The sequence below is a fragment of the Colletotrichum aenigma genome (assembly GCF_013390185.1).
Source record: "Colletotrichum aenigma strain Cg56 chromosome Unknown KSG_Cg56_contig04, whole genome shotgun sequence".
NCBI lineage: Eukaryota > Fungi > Ascomycota > Sordariomycetes > Glomerellales > Glomerellaceae > Colletotrichum > Colletotrichum aenigma.
In genome coordinates, this window is record NW_023500910.1 from 1,969,182 (window position 1) to 1,984,525 (window position 15,344).

Consider the following 15,344-nt stretch of genomic DNA (forward strand, 5'->3'; position numbering starts at 1 on the left):
TATCATCTAAACATTATCTTCCCGCCGGCCTTCCGCGGAAATCATTACTTCCCAAGTTGCCAGACACCAGCCCCGAGTTCGCAGCCTCCGGGTCATGCCGTTTCGTACCCAGATCCAAGAAACCAGGGTCCGTTCCGCCGTGGAACCGCACCCACATCCGTCCCGACTCCTGCTGGATCCGGTCCAGCTCCGGCGCCGCGCGTCCATTTTCCCGGAAGAACGACATATTCCTCGCCAATCTCCCGCCGTCTCTCGGCTGGCCCGGTTCGCTCGTAGCGCTGGGGCCGATTCCTCCGCCAGCGGCCTGCGGACCCATTTTATCATGCAGACCGAAGAAGAGCAGCGGGAGCACGTTGCCCTTCCACACCGGCTGCTCCGGGTCGGTGTAGTTCTTGATGATGACCCAGCCAAGGAGGAAGGCGCAGCAGGCCACGAGGACGGCGGGTAGGGCGATGTACTTGCTGTCAAAGTAGGTGCACGTGCTGCTTGCCCATACTTCGCCAAGTGCCTGGGCGCCCCGGTTCTTGAGGGCGTCAACGCCTCGGTGAATATCCGGACCAAGACCCGTCATGCGGAACTTGTTGGTGACGGCCCATGCAAAGCTGTCCATGGCGCTCGTCAGACTGGCTACCGTTGCATTCTTCTCGGCCCACAACGGTGTCAGCCACCACGAGTCGTAGCAGTTGAGATGGCCGCTCTGCATGTTGTCGTATCTACAAGTGGCGCTGAAGAGGTCGACGCTGAGGAAACTTGATAACGCCGAAAAGAATGTGCCGTCCATCTTGTACAGACAGGCGTTAGGTACCAGGCGGATGTCATTGTCGGCGATAGTATAGTTCGTCCAGGTGCGTCCCGGGACGTCGAGGGCGTCGCTCTGGTTATTGAAGTCGTACCAGGTGCCGTCGTCAAGCACGCATGGGCTCCGGCGGGCTGTGTAGTTACCATATCCCGAGTAATAGTACGAGCCCTGAGATCCAAGCTCGGCCTTATTGGGCACCGCCGTCGTGGTGCGGACGAGCTTCTCTGTCAGAGTGTTGTTCTCGTACTGGGCGAAATACTCCTTCATGCAAGGATAAAGAACGCACGAGGCGGCGATGTAGTCTCCGAGATCACCATAGGAGTTCATATTTGTTTCGGTGACGCGATGCGGGCACTCGAGCTTGGGTATCCCCGTCGAGTTGTCCGACGTGCAAGGCGAGCTCGAGATCATGAGCATGCTGAAGTTCGCAAGCGAGACAGCCGACGCCGCCGCGAAATCCTCAGTAAAGAGACTGGTGTACGCGCTGAGGTTGCTGTACCCCATCCACATGTAATTACCAGACATGATGTTGATGAAAGCGCCTTGATCAGGCAGCGTGATGTTGCTCACGTTGTTGGGCCCGCTGACGAAGCTCGTCGTGTCGATGCACTTGCTGCACATGCCAATGCTCGCGTGCGTGACGCCTGTGCCGTAGTCCGGCCATGTGCAGTTGCCACTGGGGCAGCTGACTTGGACGTTACTGTACTGGCTGTTTGGGTCTGTGATGCCCTGGATCATGGTACTCTTCATGTCCACCTCGATCTCATATGAGCCCGCACCCACTCGGTAGTAAGCTGATGATCCGGGGACATAGTTAGCAGCCGGAATGGAAGAGTTGATATGGTCCTGTAACATGGGACAGGTGCTCGTTCGGACGGCTTGCTGTGTGACGGGGCCGACGGACAGACTGGCGATGGTTACCAACGCGGCCCCAATGGCAAGCAGGCCAGCAGATGTAAATCCCATGTTCCATATCAACACCGCCAAGAGTTTAATGGAGCCGAGGATAGACCGACTGGCCGCATCAAAGTCCTGGAGGTGGTGAAGTGGGCGCGTCTGCTCAGTGAACCAAGTCCACTTGATCTGGCCGATGATCTCCGCAACAGCGGCGACGATGGCCGCCCGGAGAAAGGTCGACAGAAAGGCGATGGCGGAGTTGAGGTTGATGTCGAACGGCCATTCTGGCATGTAGCGGCCATCGTAGTACGCGAGGAGGGCGATGATGGCAACGAGAAGACCCACCGCGACAAACACCGTGAGGAGCTCGAGGGCCCAGTAGCTAAGCACATGGCGAGTATGGCTTGGCCTCGGACTCGGACTGACTGAAGGTTGGCGTGGAAATGGCGGGCCAGCTGCGGGCGGCGGATGCAACGACGTGGGGGGCTGTTTCTTGGCTTCATCCTCGCCGTGGAAGGGCCACTGAGGAGGCTGCTTGTCGTCCTCTACCTCCTGGAAAGGCCACATATGTTCTGGCACGGCATTTTGTGCGGAGCCGTTCGCGGGCGCGTGTTGTTGTGGTTGTTGATGAAAGGTCGGCGAGGGCCGGTCTTCGAGCTCCCAGGCCTTTTGCGACGATGCCATGCTCAAACAGGTGCTTTCCGCCCAGAATTGTTGCGGTTAAGGTTGAAGCATGGAAATACTAAACCGAGGTGCTCTGAGCACATTCAGCCTTAAGCAAGAAGGACAACAGGTGCCCTTCATTGTTGGGATGGGCGGGCGCCCCTAAAGAGACGGAAAATATTCAAGCTTGTCACGAAGGTTGATCAAAAAGAACCGAAATTAGAGGCTCCATGGAAGCAGACCTACCCCGGCCATCAGGATGATTAACCTTAGACGCACAAACAACAACCTCACCTCCGAATCATCGACGACCACGCGTCAATTCTCGGATAAAAACATGGAAAATATGTCAAATTCAATTGAGTCGTCGGCACTGAAATGGTCCAATCCATTTGTGCAAAGCTCTCTTTTCTGCCCATGCTGCCTCATCCTCATTCAGGTCGTCCGTTAGGATGATCGGCCATCGTCCAGTTCCCCGGGCGCCCCGACGCATGGATAGGTCCAGCCTTAAACTCCACGAAGAGTTCGTGATCCAATGAGAAGCATCATGTCGATTGTTTCATATCCAGCAGTATCCACACAAGCAACAAGCGAGTTGGTCGGACCAGGGACCTGACTCGAGAAATTCTCCCATGACGATAGCTAACTGACGATCCATTTCGATCACCGCCTTACCCAAATAGCGATGCGCTTTCGCGGTGGCAAATTATCGTGTTCATAAACGTGCGCCGGCACATCTATCCGTTCGGACAACCATGGTCACAGGTGGCCGAAAGAGTATGGCAAACGCGTAGGCTAGAACTGCACTGAATTCATGTCGTCGTTTCTGGGTAAGATCATAAAGCTGCAGACTATCCTCTCACTTGCGCGACACGAACGGCGTCTTCCAGTAGCCGGGGAAGTGCGTGGGCAGCTTCTGAGCAATCCACCTCACGAGTGCCGCGTTGGTCTCCTCCGGCTTCTCCATCGCAACCCAGTGCCCCGCCTCGATGCTCACCTCGGTGAGGTCATCGCACAATTCCCGCATGGGCTCACTCAATCTCGAAATGGAAGTATCGCAGACGCTGTCCCATCGTGCCTCCACAAAGAGGACGGGGTACGACAGCCGACCCCCGTTCGGTGCCTTTAGGGTGTACGCCTTGTTGGCCGGGTGGTTGCGGTAGTAATCATTCGGGCCCTCGAAGCCGTTCTTCTCAAACTCTGCGACCATGCGATCAAACGCCGGCTTGTCGTCCTTGAACAGCGTCGACTCGAAGGGCGTGTCTGGCGCCTCTGGGAGGCCGCCGAACCAGCCCCCGGTCTTCCGAAGTGACGCGGTGAAAGCGGGCTTGCCGTAGGTCTGCGGACTTCCGCCTCGGTAGAGCAGCTTGACGGTGTTGGTGACGTTGGCCGCTAGCTGGCTGGCACTTGCTTCGGGCTGCTCGGTGTGGAAGGCCTGGTAGTCCCATTGAGCGAGCGGGTACTGATCCTCGGGGTACAGCTCGCGGTTGGAAAGGGCGACGAGACCCTCCAGGCCATTCGCGAGGACTTGGTACGGGACCGTCATGCAGCACACGCCGACGCACTTCTCCGGGTGCTGCGCGGCGAAGCCCCAGACGAGGCCGGCACCCCAGTCGTGTCCGATCCACACCGCCTTGTCACGGCCGAGGTGGGCGAGCAGGGCCAGCATGTCCGATACATGGTGCTCCAACGCGTAGGCGGAGGTTTCCTTGGGCACGCTGGATCGGCCGTAGCCGCGGGTGTCGGGCGCGATCGTGCGGAAGCCGAGCGCGGCGAGAGCGAGGAGCTGAGGCTTCCACGACTCGCCGTTGGCGGGCCAGCCGTGGATGAAGATGACCAGCGGACCCTGAGATGGGCCAGCAGACCAGTAGAAGGTGGTCTTGTCGCCGCTGTGGGTGAAGGTGTTCTCGGTGAGCGTTGTCGAGGCCATGGCGGGGTATGTCTGTTGGACCTCGGTGAAGATTGAGATCAGATGAAGATGGTGGACTTGATACTTTGCACAGGACCCAAGGACAATATTTATAATGATGGGTCGCGGTGAGGGGAATCCTGTTACACATACCCACTTCTCCCCTTTAGGCTCGCCGTATGTCGATTTCGTGTCGCCAATGCAAGTTTCTTACTCAGATGAACGCAAGTCCCTTATTCCACACCGTAACATCCCGTGCGAAAAGTGGAGTCATGCTCACATCTACGGATCTTGGCTTCAGTGTCAACTCTCTACTAGCGTTACCAAGAACCGAGGCAAATCTTATGGACTACAGATTGGAGAAAAATGTTTCACCCGCTAGCTACGGGAGATGGGCCAATTGTGATATCAAGCTGACCGATACGATGACCAACAGGCATCGGCGCCGTGGAGTTGAGCTGCTTATGAACATCTGATATCAGGCCATCCCATCCAATGAAAAGCAAGATGTTGCTGCATGAGACTTAGTAGTTCTCACCGGCGGGATGTCGCATTACAAATGGAAGCGGTCGCAATATCAGGTCTTGGCGGCAGATGCGGGTTTTGATCCAGGGAATCAGAACTCAGAAACTCTGCTGGAGACCCGGGTTCTCGGGGACTTGTCATGCCCGTCACTGGTCCAGTTGTCAACTTCGCGCAAGCTGGAAGCGGAAAAGGTTCCCACCAAGCCAAAGCACTTGAAGCTTCCGTTGATGTCTGGTTTCACACCACAATTCTCTCAAATATCCTCACGGAAATGTGCCATAACTTTGCAACTAAGCTCTGCTAGAGTGTAAAAAAAAGAAAAAAACAAATTGACAGGAGAACTTTGTCTGCGGTAAGGAATCGCCAGACCTCATACCTAAATTACTGGTTCCGACGAAAGACTGCATTACTCATTATCTTTGGTCTCGGGCTTTTGTGCGTAGACTACATGACTACGAGGTATAGTTCATCAGCAAACCAGTCGCACCAACTCTGTTGACGATATACTCACAGGTTGTAGTAGGCATGGAATGCCGGAGCCTTGAGCTCTTTGCGGACCAACATCAACAAGACTTGAACCTCTTCCTTTGTCCACCCGAGAACACTGCAGAACATTCGCAGTGTAAAACCCTCCAAGCCATCGAGGAGCATGATCATATTGGTCATTCCTACGTCCTTATAGTAGGGATCCTTTGGCCAAGGACCAATGGGCAACTTGAACACCTGATGTTTGATGTTAGTAAACCCAGCTTCTTCAGCCCAGCCCTCCAGTTTGGGACCCGGGCAAGGTTCTCGTCCAATTGATTTGAAGCCATCAAGGAAGTCCTTGGTCCACTTCGAAGTGTGATGATCGTCAGTCAGCGAGCCGTCGTCTGATCTGTACAAGAGATCGTAGTCTTGAAATTCTACCCATCCGCCAGGGTTTGTGTTTCTATAGTCCCGGTTTCTCAGCGTCCTGTCTGAATGCCTGTTCATGTAACTCACTCGTAGATTCTCGACATGAGCTTCGGCCAATCCGAGATAGATGCTGCCATGTACCGACAGAAGGTGAAGTCAAACTTCTCGTTGTGGACCCATTCGCTTTCCACGTCATCGACCTCAAATTTGACATTGGGCGGCACCCTATGGCATTGTCAGTCAAGAACACGGGAGATCACATCTCTCTGAGCGGTATCATTACCATTCGGGCTGGATAGCGCTCAAGTCATTGCCGATGACCTTCTCAACCTATTAGTTCAACCCGGAAAAACAGGTGACTTGTCAGATGTACCTCTGCGTTGGGGAACAAATCCGATGCCTCGATGGCCCCTGTTGTTTTCGTCAGACTTGATAGGTACGCGCGAATGTTACACGTCTCACGTACAGATACCTGTACCGGTTCCAATGTCAAGAATGCGATGGGTCTTCTCTTTCGGAACAGGGGCCAGGAAAAGCTTTTTTCCCAAGGTTTTGAGCACCAGCATATGATTGAAGTCAAGTCGGTCCATTTCGCTCTGTGCGTACACCGCAGGTTCTCATTAGCAAGTTAGAGGGGCGTGGTTCAACAGTCTCAAATATACCTCATCGTTGGGAGCAAAGTAGGCTCTCATCACGTCAGCATTCGGTATTGACAGCAGCAGCAGAGTCCGCAACTTCGCGTCACTTACAGCCAGCCCGGAAAGCATGATAACGTCGGCCATTCTCGGTCGGGTAATCAAGTACGCTTTCAGACAGAGATGCCGAATAGGTAGAACTAAGTCATCAGGATACTAGCTTGATATCAGACACTGAAGGCTCTCTCACATTCGGCTATCAATTGTTGAAGCAGTATCGGATTGCTGTACCACACGTCAACAAAGTCCATCATCACAAAGAGAAAGGTTAAAGGGTTCACGCACATGCTCCGCCTCATCTACATCAAGGGCGCCAGGCACGAGATTTCCCACGGCTTCCGGTGAATTTCCTGAAGCAGGTGATGCTGTCTGGGATTTCGGCGCCAAGTTTGGCCCGGTAGTGTACTTCTGCGCCTCTGCCATGCTGCCACTTTGGATTTCGTAAGAAGCGATCGTCACGGGAAAGAATGCTGTTTGCAAGCTTGATGAGAACGTGTGATTGAAGAAGAGGGGTAGTCTCGGAATTGCCGCTGTCGAAAACGGACAGACATTTGTACTTGCCGCATCACTGCTTTTGCTTGCGACTTCCAACATCTCGGCGCCCCAATTTTCTGTGCGAGGCAGCATGGGTGGTATGCAGCGAACGTTCCATTCTAGTGCCCCTGGAAACCTCTCAGCTAATCAAAAGTCTGCGAACATTCTCATGATGGGGCTGCCGTGCTTTTGCATCCAACATCTGTCGGTTCGACCCCAATCAGATTCAACCGCTTCGGATCCCCGGACCATTTGCATATGCAACCTGTGATCACCCAAATGCATCTTCCTCTTTCAGAGACAATAACAGTTCACCTGGATCCTCGCCGTATCTTTGCATACGCACGGAAAGGAATACACCCGAAGCAGTATATGGATTTGTGGATTCAGTCCATGTGCCGCGATTCAAATGCCTCAATGGTTCCACGAAGACATTCAGATGCAAGTTGTATCCATAGATGTGAATGCAAACATTCTAAATCTCCCCGAATATTTCAGCCTGAATTAAAAGCTTGCTACGGACTGAAGTCTTTCTACATTTGTTTCCCCCAAAGCTCAATCGGTTGCTTGCATCCCCCCCGGGCATTCGTTACTATGCTCCAGGACATTCTTGGGAAGAAATCTGGCCAGACCCAAAATTGAATAGCCTCGACCGTCTGCCTCGAATGAAGTGATCGGCCAGTGAGCCGAAATGATGCTGCTCAAGCTCAGATTCTTGCTTTCCCAGCTGACGATGCGCAGGTTTATGAACATTTCATAGATATTTACATGTATTTTGCTGTTTAAAGCTGACTCTTCTTCCTTTTGCGCGGCGACGGGACTATGACATCCCCCAACTTGTCAAACATGGGAATCTACCGTAATTGACAGGTAGTTGATGCCGGAAACCACACGTGAGCGATGGAGCGAAAAGCATTTGATACACCTTGGGAGTGAGAGAACCATCCTTTCCCCTTGAGTGGCTTTGTATTCTCACGTAACAATCCAAAAAGCTACCCTATTTGTAATGCATATATCGCATGCTGTACACGTTGCCCTCAAACACTATTATTCCACAGAGGGCTTCTGTGCATATACAATGTGACTAAAGCAGTGGTTAGAAAATATCCAAAAACATAATGCATTCGAATGGATGCATGACTTACATGTCGAACTGACAGTGAAAGGCGTTGCTCTTCAATTCCCTGCGCACATCTGACAATTGGTCCAAGACCTGTTGCTTCGTGCGCCCAAGAACGCCACAGAACATTCTGAGCGAGAAACCCTCAAGCCCGTCCAATGTCTGAATAAGGTTCAACATTCCCAGATCTTTGTAGGCCTTATCCTTGGGCCAGGGTCCCACTGGCGCCTTGAACTTCCGATGGGTGACGTTGGTAAAATTGCCCTGCTGTCGAATCCATCCCTCGAGCTGCGGGCCAGGAGCCGGATCGAGCTGCATGCTTCTCAGAGTCGTCACAAAGGTTTTACTCCAGTCTCTCGTGGCGTGTTGCTCAGTAAGAGTTCCGTCATCTGAGTAGAGTTCAATGTCCATGTCCTGGAACTCTGCCCACCCCCCAGGGTTGAGATTCCTTTCAAACGTCAGAAACAAGATACATCTTCACGGGGAAACCTGTGATATTGGAGGCGACCAGAAAACAACTGATGGGGTCAATGAAACAGTCGAAACATACTCGTAGACACTCTGCACCAACTTCGGCCAGTCTTTGATTGCAGCGGCCATATAGCGGCAGATGATGAAGTCAAATTTCTGATTGCCTACCCATGGACTTTCAACGTCGTCAATCTCAAAAGTGACGTTGGGCGGAATCCTTTCTCGACGGTGAGCTGCAGACAGGACGAATGTTTGGGTAGGTTCACATACCAAGTGGGCTGGATCGCGCTCAAATCATTCCCAATGACCTATTCCGTTGAGCATCGCCTTCTGCGCCGAAGGATGATTTGAATTGCTCACCTCAGCGTCTTCGAAGAGAATTCCCAGTGCAACGGCCACTTTGGGCGTAATGGTCAATACAGTTCATGTAGCAGCTTGATGTGGCTATGGAAGATGATTCTTACATTTGCCGGTACCGCTTCCGATGTCAAGAATCCGATGAACCTTGGGCCGTTCCAGAGGGGCTAGGAACAGACGGTTTCCCATGAGTCTGACAATCAGCTCATGGGTCATATCGAGGCGCTCTGATTCCGAATCATCATTGGGAAGAGGATATGCTAAGCCAGTGTGAGACAACGTGCGTGAGGTATCATGCGGTTGAGCTGCAGTCCAGCAGGAAACTAACCTCCCGGCCGAAAAGCATGATATCGGCGACCATACTCTTCGGGATAGTTCAGAACGCTAGGCGCCAACGAGGCAGTGTACTCCGAACTGGTTTGTTCGCAGGTCAGTTCATGATCCAGACATAGGAAATCGACGACTCATTACATTTGCTCATCGACGGAGGCTACGTCATCGGTCTTCAGTAGAATTAGTTGAGTTGCACAATAAACTTCGGCGCACAAAGCCGCTGGGATTTACACTGACCACAAGATCCTCGTCAAGCTCGAGAGGCGGCTCCTTATCATCGAAATCTAGGGGCGTAGGTCTACCCCCAGAGAGGACAGATCGAGTATTCGCAGCCATTTTGAGTGCAGAATACAGATAGCAACAGACCAGCGGCGATGGTTTGCCTCCTGAAAATGTGCGCAGACAGAGAATGACGGTGCGTACCAATATTCGCAGGCCTCATGAAGGGGAGAGAGAAGACACGCACCCGCTGAATTGTCAGATGATGAAAGGTGGAGGTGTTGCTTGGCCTGTTGGACGCGCGCGCAATCGGCTCCATCCATATGCAAGAACATGGAGACTGCAGGGATACAAATCCCTTAGAAGATGCATTATCAAGGTCTTAGTCAGAATTCCCAGTCTCTTTTTTGGTACGCACGTCACAAGGTTGTGGCAGAGAAAGTGCTGGATTGATGCATTGAGATATTGCCATCTGGGCATTCTGAATGCGCTATGCCATCTCCATAACTCCAAGAGTCCGGTTGCCTGAGCCATAAAAATCAATCTCGCTGAAGCATGATACTTGAGCTATGTTACGGGAATAGCAATGATGGGACTCCTAGTCGTCCTCGTAAAAACGATGCATTTCATCAAATGGTCAGCCTGCAATTTGTGGGTTACTATTGGCCAACATCGGGTGATAGACATACGCAAGTTCGCCGACGTTGGGTGAGAGAAAATCTCAAGATAATGTGAAGCTGTACCACTCTAGAATGAAGAGAAGACAGTGTGGCGTTCCGTGCCGCCAATCAAAGACAATCACACGCATCGCCAATCAGCTCGCTGGTAAGGTAGTTGGTTCCCATTGGCCTTGAACCGATTAACCCCGCACCGAATCTGTTCATCATGTCTTAAGTCTCTTCCGCTCATATTATCTACATCCTAGACAGCAAGAGGCTGAAGCTCTTCGTCATGCTCTGTGAAATTTGCATCGACGCACTTCATGACAGAAAGGGGTGGGTCAGTAGCGACCAGGCCGAATCCGAACCGACGATCTTACTAGCTCATCACGAGTCTATCGCCAGCCTCGAGGCATCCGCTCTGGAAGCCTGTGAGATATGCCACCCGTTCTGGTCGCAGATAGATGAGGATGAGAGGTCCAAGCTGAGAGACTTTGGTACACAATGGGCTAAACGCCAAGGCACTGGAGCGAAACTGAGAGTAAACGGCGAGAAGCTCGAGACCTTTGACGGATTGGTAACAATTTGTGCTATAATTAATCTCGGTGCGGAAGATGGCATGAAGGCCGCAGGCATGGACATTTTGCTGTCTATATCTCTTGAGTCAGACTTCCGTGATGAATGTCCGTTGAGGAGAAAGGATGTGACTGGGACATACATCGTCCAAAAAGGACCTGGTGAGTTATCTGATGCGAGCAGAACTTGAGTGTGGTGTCTTATGCGAATTGCGAGTCGTAGGCAAAAACTTGGGAAAGAAGACATCGTTTCTGTCCAACACCACTGCGTCTGAGGAGTCTTGGGCGAAAGCCACCACCTGGATCGAGACGTGCTGCTCAAACCACCAAGCGTGCAACGTCGAAGCTGCCACTGAGGCGTGGTACCCTACCCGACTGTTGGACTTGTCTGCCCCGGACCTAGACTTCGACACACTTCGTTTGATCGTTACATCCGATGAGGCGTTGGAGTGTAAGCAACGGTACACGACTTTGAGTCACTGCTGGGGCTCGGCGCAGTTCGTTCAGCTCAAGAAGTCCACTTACGGACAGTTTCGGAAAAGGATTCAGCTGTCCGATTTCCCCAAGACATTCCGCGAGGCCGTTGAAGTTACTCGGTGTCTCGGGATACGTTACCTCTGGATCGACTCTCTCTGCATTTTCCAAGACCGAGATGATCTCTCTGACTGGCTCGTCGAAGCAGCACTGATGCACAAGGTCTACTCCCACTCCTACTGCAACATCTCCGCTGCCGGTTCCCAAGATAGCTCCAAGGGATTGTTCTTCAAACGAGATTCACGATTGAGTCTTACTGCAGATGTGACAATCTGCGCCGAGGGGCTTGGCATTGGTGAAGATTATGTGGACTGTACCATCATTGACTTGGAATTCTGGAGCCACGCAATTGGCCAGTGTCCTCTCAATAAACGAGGTTGGGTCTTGCAAGAGCGCCTACTGTCCCCTCGTGTTCTCCATTTCGGCCGAGATCAGCTGTACTGGGAGTGCAGAGACCATGCAGCAGCAGAGTGTTATCCGGAAGGACTGCCCGAAACACTGCGCAATGGCGTTCCTGCGAAGTTCAAGAGACTAAACCTGGCAGTGCCCAGTTCCGGCGCTGATCCACAAGAAGCCGTTGATCCGTTCGCATGTCACCGAATCTGGAACTCGATCGTACGGTCATACTCCGATACTCATCTTACCAAGGCTTCCGACAAGCTGATCGCCTTGTCCGGAATCGCGAAGGACTTTCAAACAAAGATCAATGATACATACGTTGTGGGCATGTGGCATAGCACATTAGAATGTAGCCTACTCTGGCACGTAAGTCGCCAAAGCCAAATCGACGGCTCGCCGTCTGTGCGGCCTGAGCTGTATCGTGCGCCGACCTTCTCGTGGGCCTCGATAGATGGAAGGATAAACACCGCTGGTCCAAGTAAAGAAAACCTTCTCATCGAGGTTTTTGACCTCCACCTCGATCATGTTTCGCAAGACACGACCGGCCTTGTTACAGGAGGATATCTCGATCTCAAATGCCAGCCGGGATCTTTCCAAATGATGGTCAACTACATTGGGGAACTTCAGCAACTCTTCTTGAAAGTGGGTGGCACTATCGTTAAATCCAAGCACAAGAAAGATTGGGACAACGGTGTGTTGGTGCATTTGGATGTCGGCCAGAGGAGTTTCGACAACGAGAACACGGCCGGGTCTTTGTACTACGTGCCCTCACAGGAGCAGACTACAGCTGACGATCCCTTGTCGTATCTGCTGCTAGTAGCTGTGGACGAGACTCAGACCACGTTCCGTAGGATAGGAATCGCGGTGACGGCCGAGGCCGAAGAGATTGGTCTGCTGAGTACAGTCGATAAGGAAATCCGAACGATCCGGATTATCTGAAGCTCTATCTCAGAGACGGAAAAGCTGAAATGAATTGGGCGACTTGATAATCTCTTGATTCAAGCACCATAATCTGGTCAATATGGTAGAATGGGGCATGACATCTCATCATTAACATCTGTTCCGCGTCCTTTTCACCTTAGGTCCCACCAGGGAAATAGGAGTCAATAATACGCCCTACTGCGTCTACACGCCCTATCAAACACCGTTCGGGCGCTTGATTCGTGTCCTTTCGCCGCTTAAAAACCAATGATAGAGTTCGCAAAACATCAATTGAGTTCCGGTTAACTGGCTACTGTACCTTCATCTCCCCCACCCTACTGGTGGGATACCGACGAAAGTTTCTTACAAGCGCTTGGGCGTAGGCTCAAACAAATAACCTCATGCGTCCAATGAAAAACTATGCGTTTACAGTGGGTTGAACTGCACACCTGTCGCGGCCGATTCTGGCGACAATTATTGTTGTAGTCGCCGTTTATTTCAAGACATTTCTGAGCCCGGCGTCTTTCTCGATTGTCGTCGCTCCAATGCTGTTTCTCAAAGCCTTTTGCGGCGCAAGTCTAATCGCAGCGACCGCCGCTACCTACGCCGGCAACCTCAACTACGGTTCACCATCTCTGCATCATCCGTTCCTCGGGATATCTATCCGGAAGGTGGCAGGTCGATCTGAAGGCAGCACACCATGGACACCGGAGCAGCTCAACTTCACTCACGGCGTGGCTTCCGGCGACCCGTACGATGACAGCGTAATCCTCTGGACCCGTGTCGCCCCGACGATGGACAACGACCATAGCAACGTCACGGTTGAGGGAACAGCCCCTGTCTTCGCTCACGACAATGATGTGTTTGTCAAAGCGAGTAAGTCGCCGATCTGCGTCGATTGGAAAATTGGAACGTCGGAGACTATGGACGGGCACGTCGTCAGATCGGGTACCGCTTATACAAGTTCGGATGTAGACTTCACAGTCAAGGTTTGTTGACAGAGCCTGTTCTGAGCCTTGGCGCTTGTAGCTAAGTGGTGTAGGTGGAAGCCAAAGGGCTGAAGGCTTTTAGAACGTACTGTTCGTGCATTAGTCTCCCTACTTAGTGGACATGACCTGACTGGAGCCAGATTACCAGTTCAACGTATGCAACTCCGAAACCAAGTCGCCCATTGGTAGAACCCGGACCCTTCCAGAAGCCAACTCCAGAGTCAAGCGTCCTGTCAAGCTAGCTGTCTACAGTTGCGCAAATTACCGTGAGTATTGTCGCATACTTGCAGGCTTATTATACTAACACAAGCCGTGACAGCTTTCGGCTTCTTCAACGCCTACGGAAATCCAGAGCGAAAAGATTCTGTGGACTATGTAATCCATCTCGGCGACTACATCTATGAGTACGGCAACGGAGAGTACCCCGTCGGCGGTCTGGGTTGGGGCGGCTCAATCGGAAGAGTCCCGAAACCCAACCGCTCTTGTCTTACGTGTGTGATTCCGAACCTCAAGCTTCGGTCGCTCTAGTACTAAGTAGAGATGCGTTAGACTCTATGATTATCGTAGGCGCCTCGCCCAGTACCGGAGCGATCCCGACCTCCGCGCCAGCCACCAGAAGTTCCCTTGGATAACAGTCTGGGACGACCACGAAGTGATGGACAATCCGTACCGAGACGGTTCAGCTGCGATGAACAACACCGAACAGTCCTTCATCAAAGATGACGGCATCTCCGTCGACGCGCGGAAGATGAACGCCGTGCGTGCGTACTTTGAATGGAGTAAGTCCATCCCACGTCGTCTCTTCCTCTATCTAACATTTTCAAAGTGCCCCTAAGGCAGGTCGACATGGATGACAACCTCCGCATCTGGCGCAACTTCCAATTCGGCGACCTCTTCAACCTCATCATGCTCGACACCAGGAACTACGACCGCTCCATCACCGACTTATATTGGAACACAGGGTACATCCACGAAATCAGCGACGACACCAGCCGCTCGCTCATGGGGTCGCGTCAGGAGAACTGGTTCTATCGCCAGCTCAAAGATACACCAACCCTCTGGAGGATCGTGGGTAACCAGATAGTGTTCAGCAGGATGAACCAGAGCATCTCCAACGGGCCCAAGAATCCCTTCAACTACGACCAGTGGGACGGCTACGTCGCGAACAGGAACCGGACGTTGAAGACGCTGTATGATGATAAGATCGACAATACAGTCTTCCTGGCGGGTGATAGTCATGCATCGTGGGTCAGCGATCTCGTGTGGTTAGGTGAAAAGGATTACGGCCCTGAAACTGGTGCAGGGGCTATCGGCGTCGAGTTCGCCGGCACAGCGGTCTCGTCCCCCTCATCAGCAGGTCAGAACATCACGCAAGAGAAGGCTCTCAATAGGAGCTCGTGGATGACGGCGGCCAACCCGGAACTGCAGTGGCAGGAGTACTTCTATCGGGGATACTTCGAGCTCAGCGTGGGCTACGACGCGATGAATGCTACGTTTTTCGGTCTTCCAACGTACGCCACGAGGAACGGGTATGAGATTGCGCTGGCAAACTTCACTGTCAAGGCTGGAGAGAACAAGTTGCAGCGTCCGGTTGGGGGAGGTAGCGTCGAGTTCGGGAGCTTGAAGGGCGGAGTGACGAAGCAGACTAACATCACCCATGACACCGGCACTGGAAGCTGGTTTGTGTTTGGGGATGAGGTGCCCAGTGCTATGGACTTACTACAAGGTGCAACGAGTAGCTTCCAGAGCGGAAGAGCGGTGCATGTTGCGGCATATACTCTTTCCACAAAATGGTTGTTTGTGGTGGTTCTTGTCACTTTGGCTCTGCCATCTCTGTATTACTTATAA

General features: G+C 52.5%; 6 protein-coding genes across 6 annotated transcripts; 2 read left to right on the plus strand and 4 right to left on the minus strand.

The window, feature by feature from the left end:
- Positions 1-13: 13 nt before the first annotated feature.
- CGCA056_v006405 (uncharacterized protein) lies at positions 14-2,380 on the minus strand (the record flags this gene model as incomplete). The annotated part of the gene is made up of 1 exon (XM_037321656.1): positions 14-2,380. The coding sequence occupies one exon, from the start codon at positions 2,378-2,380 to the stop codon at positions 14-16; it is 2,367 nt and encodes a 788-aa protein (XP_037178941.1).
- An 838-nt stretch (positions 2,381-3,218) lies between these two features.
- On the minus strand, positions 3,219-4,289 carry EPHX2-2 (Bifunctional epoxide hydrolase 2; the record flags this gene model as incomplete). Its single annotated transcript, XM_037321657.1, has 1 exon — positions 3,219-4,289. One exon carries the CDS (start codon positions 4,287-4,289, stop codon positions 3,219-3,221), a length of 1,071 nt encoding a protein of 356 aa, XP_037178943.1.
- Positions 4,290-5,199: 910 nt separating this feature from the next.
- On the minus strand, positions 5,200-6,472 carry CGCA056_v006407 (Secondary metabolism regulator LAE1; the record flags this gene model as incomplete). Its single annotated transcript, XM_037321658.1, has 7 exons — positions 5,200-5,245; positions 5,305-5,724; positions 5,778-5,915; positions 5,974-6,011; positions 6,064-6,101; positions 6,157-6,286; positions 6,353-6,472. The coding sequence occupies 7 exons, from the start codon at positions 6,470-6,472 to the stop codon at positions 5,200-5,202; spliced, it is 930 nt and encodes a 309-aa protein (XP_037180341.1).
- Positions 6,473-7,966: 1,494 nt separating this feature from the next.
- Positions 7,967-9,536, minus strand: CGCA056_v006408 (Secondary metabolism regulator LAE1; the record flags this gene model as incomplete). Its single annotated transcript, XM_037321659.1, has 9 exons — positions 7,967-8,003; positions 8,065-8,487; positions 8,590-8,727; positions 8,781-8,818; positions 8,871-8,908; positions 8,975-9,127; positions 9,196-9,281; positions 9,339-9,370; positions 9,438-9,536. The coding sequence occupies 9 exons, from the start codon at positions 9,534-9,536 to the stop codon at positions 7,967-7,969; spliced, it is 1,044 nt and encodes a 347-aa protein (XP_037180041.1).
- Positions 9,537-10,370: 834 nt separating this feature from the next.
- Positions 10,371-12,525, plus strand: CGCA056_v006409 (uncharacterized protein; the record flags this gene model as incomplete). Its single annotated transcript, XM_037321660.1, has 2 exons — positions 10,371-10,815; positions 10,877-12,525. 2 exons carry the CDS (start codon positions 10,371-10,373, stop codon positions 12,523-12,525), a joined length of 2,094 nt encoding a protein of 697 aa, XP_037180040.1.
- Positions 12,526-13,052: 527 nt separating this feature from the next.
- Positions 13,053-15,344, plus strand: phoD-2 (Alkaline phosphatase D; the record flags this gene model as incomplete). Its single annotated transcript, XM_037321661.1, has 6 exons — positions 13,053-13,496; positions 13,550-13,586; positions 13,637-13,762; positions 13,816-13,987; positions 14,046-14,275; positions 14,323-15,344. 6 exons carry the CDS (start codon positions 13,053-13,055, stop codon positions 15,342-15,344), a joined length of 2,031 nt encoding a protein of 676 aa, XP_037179798.1.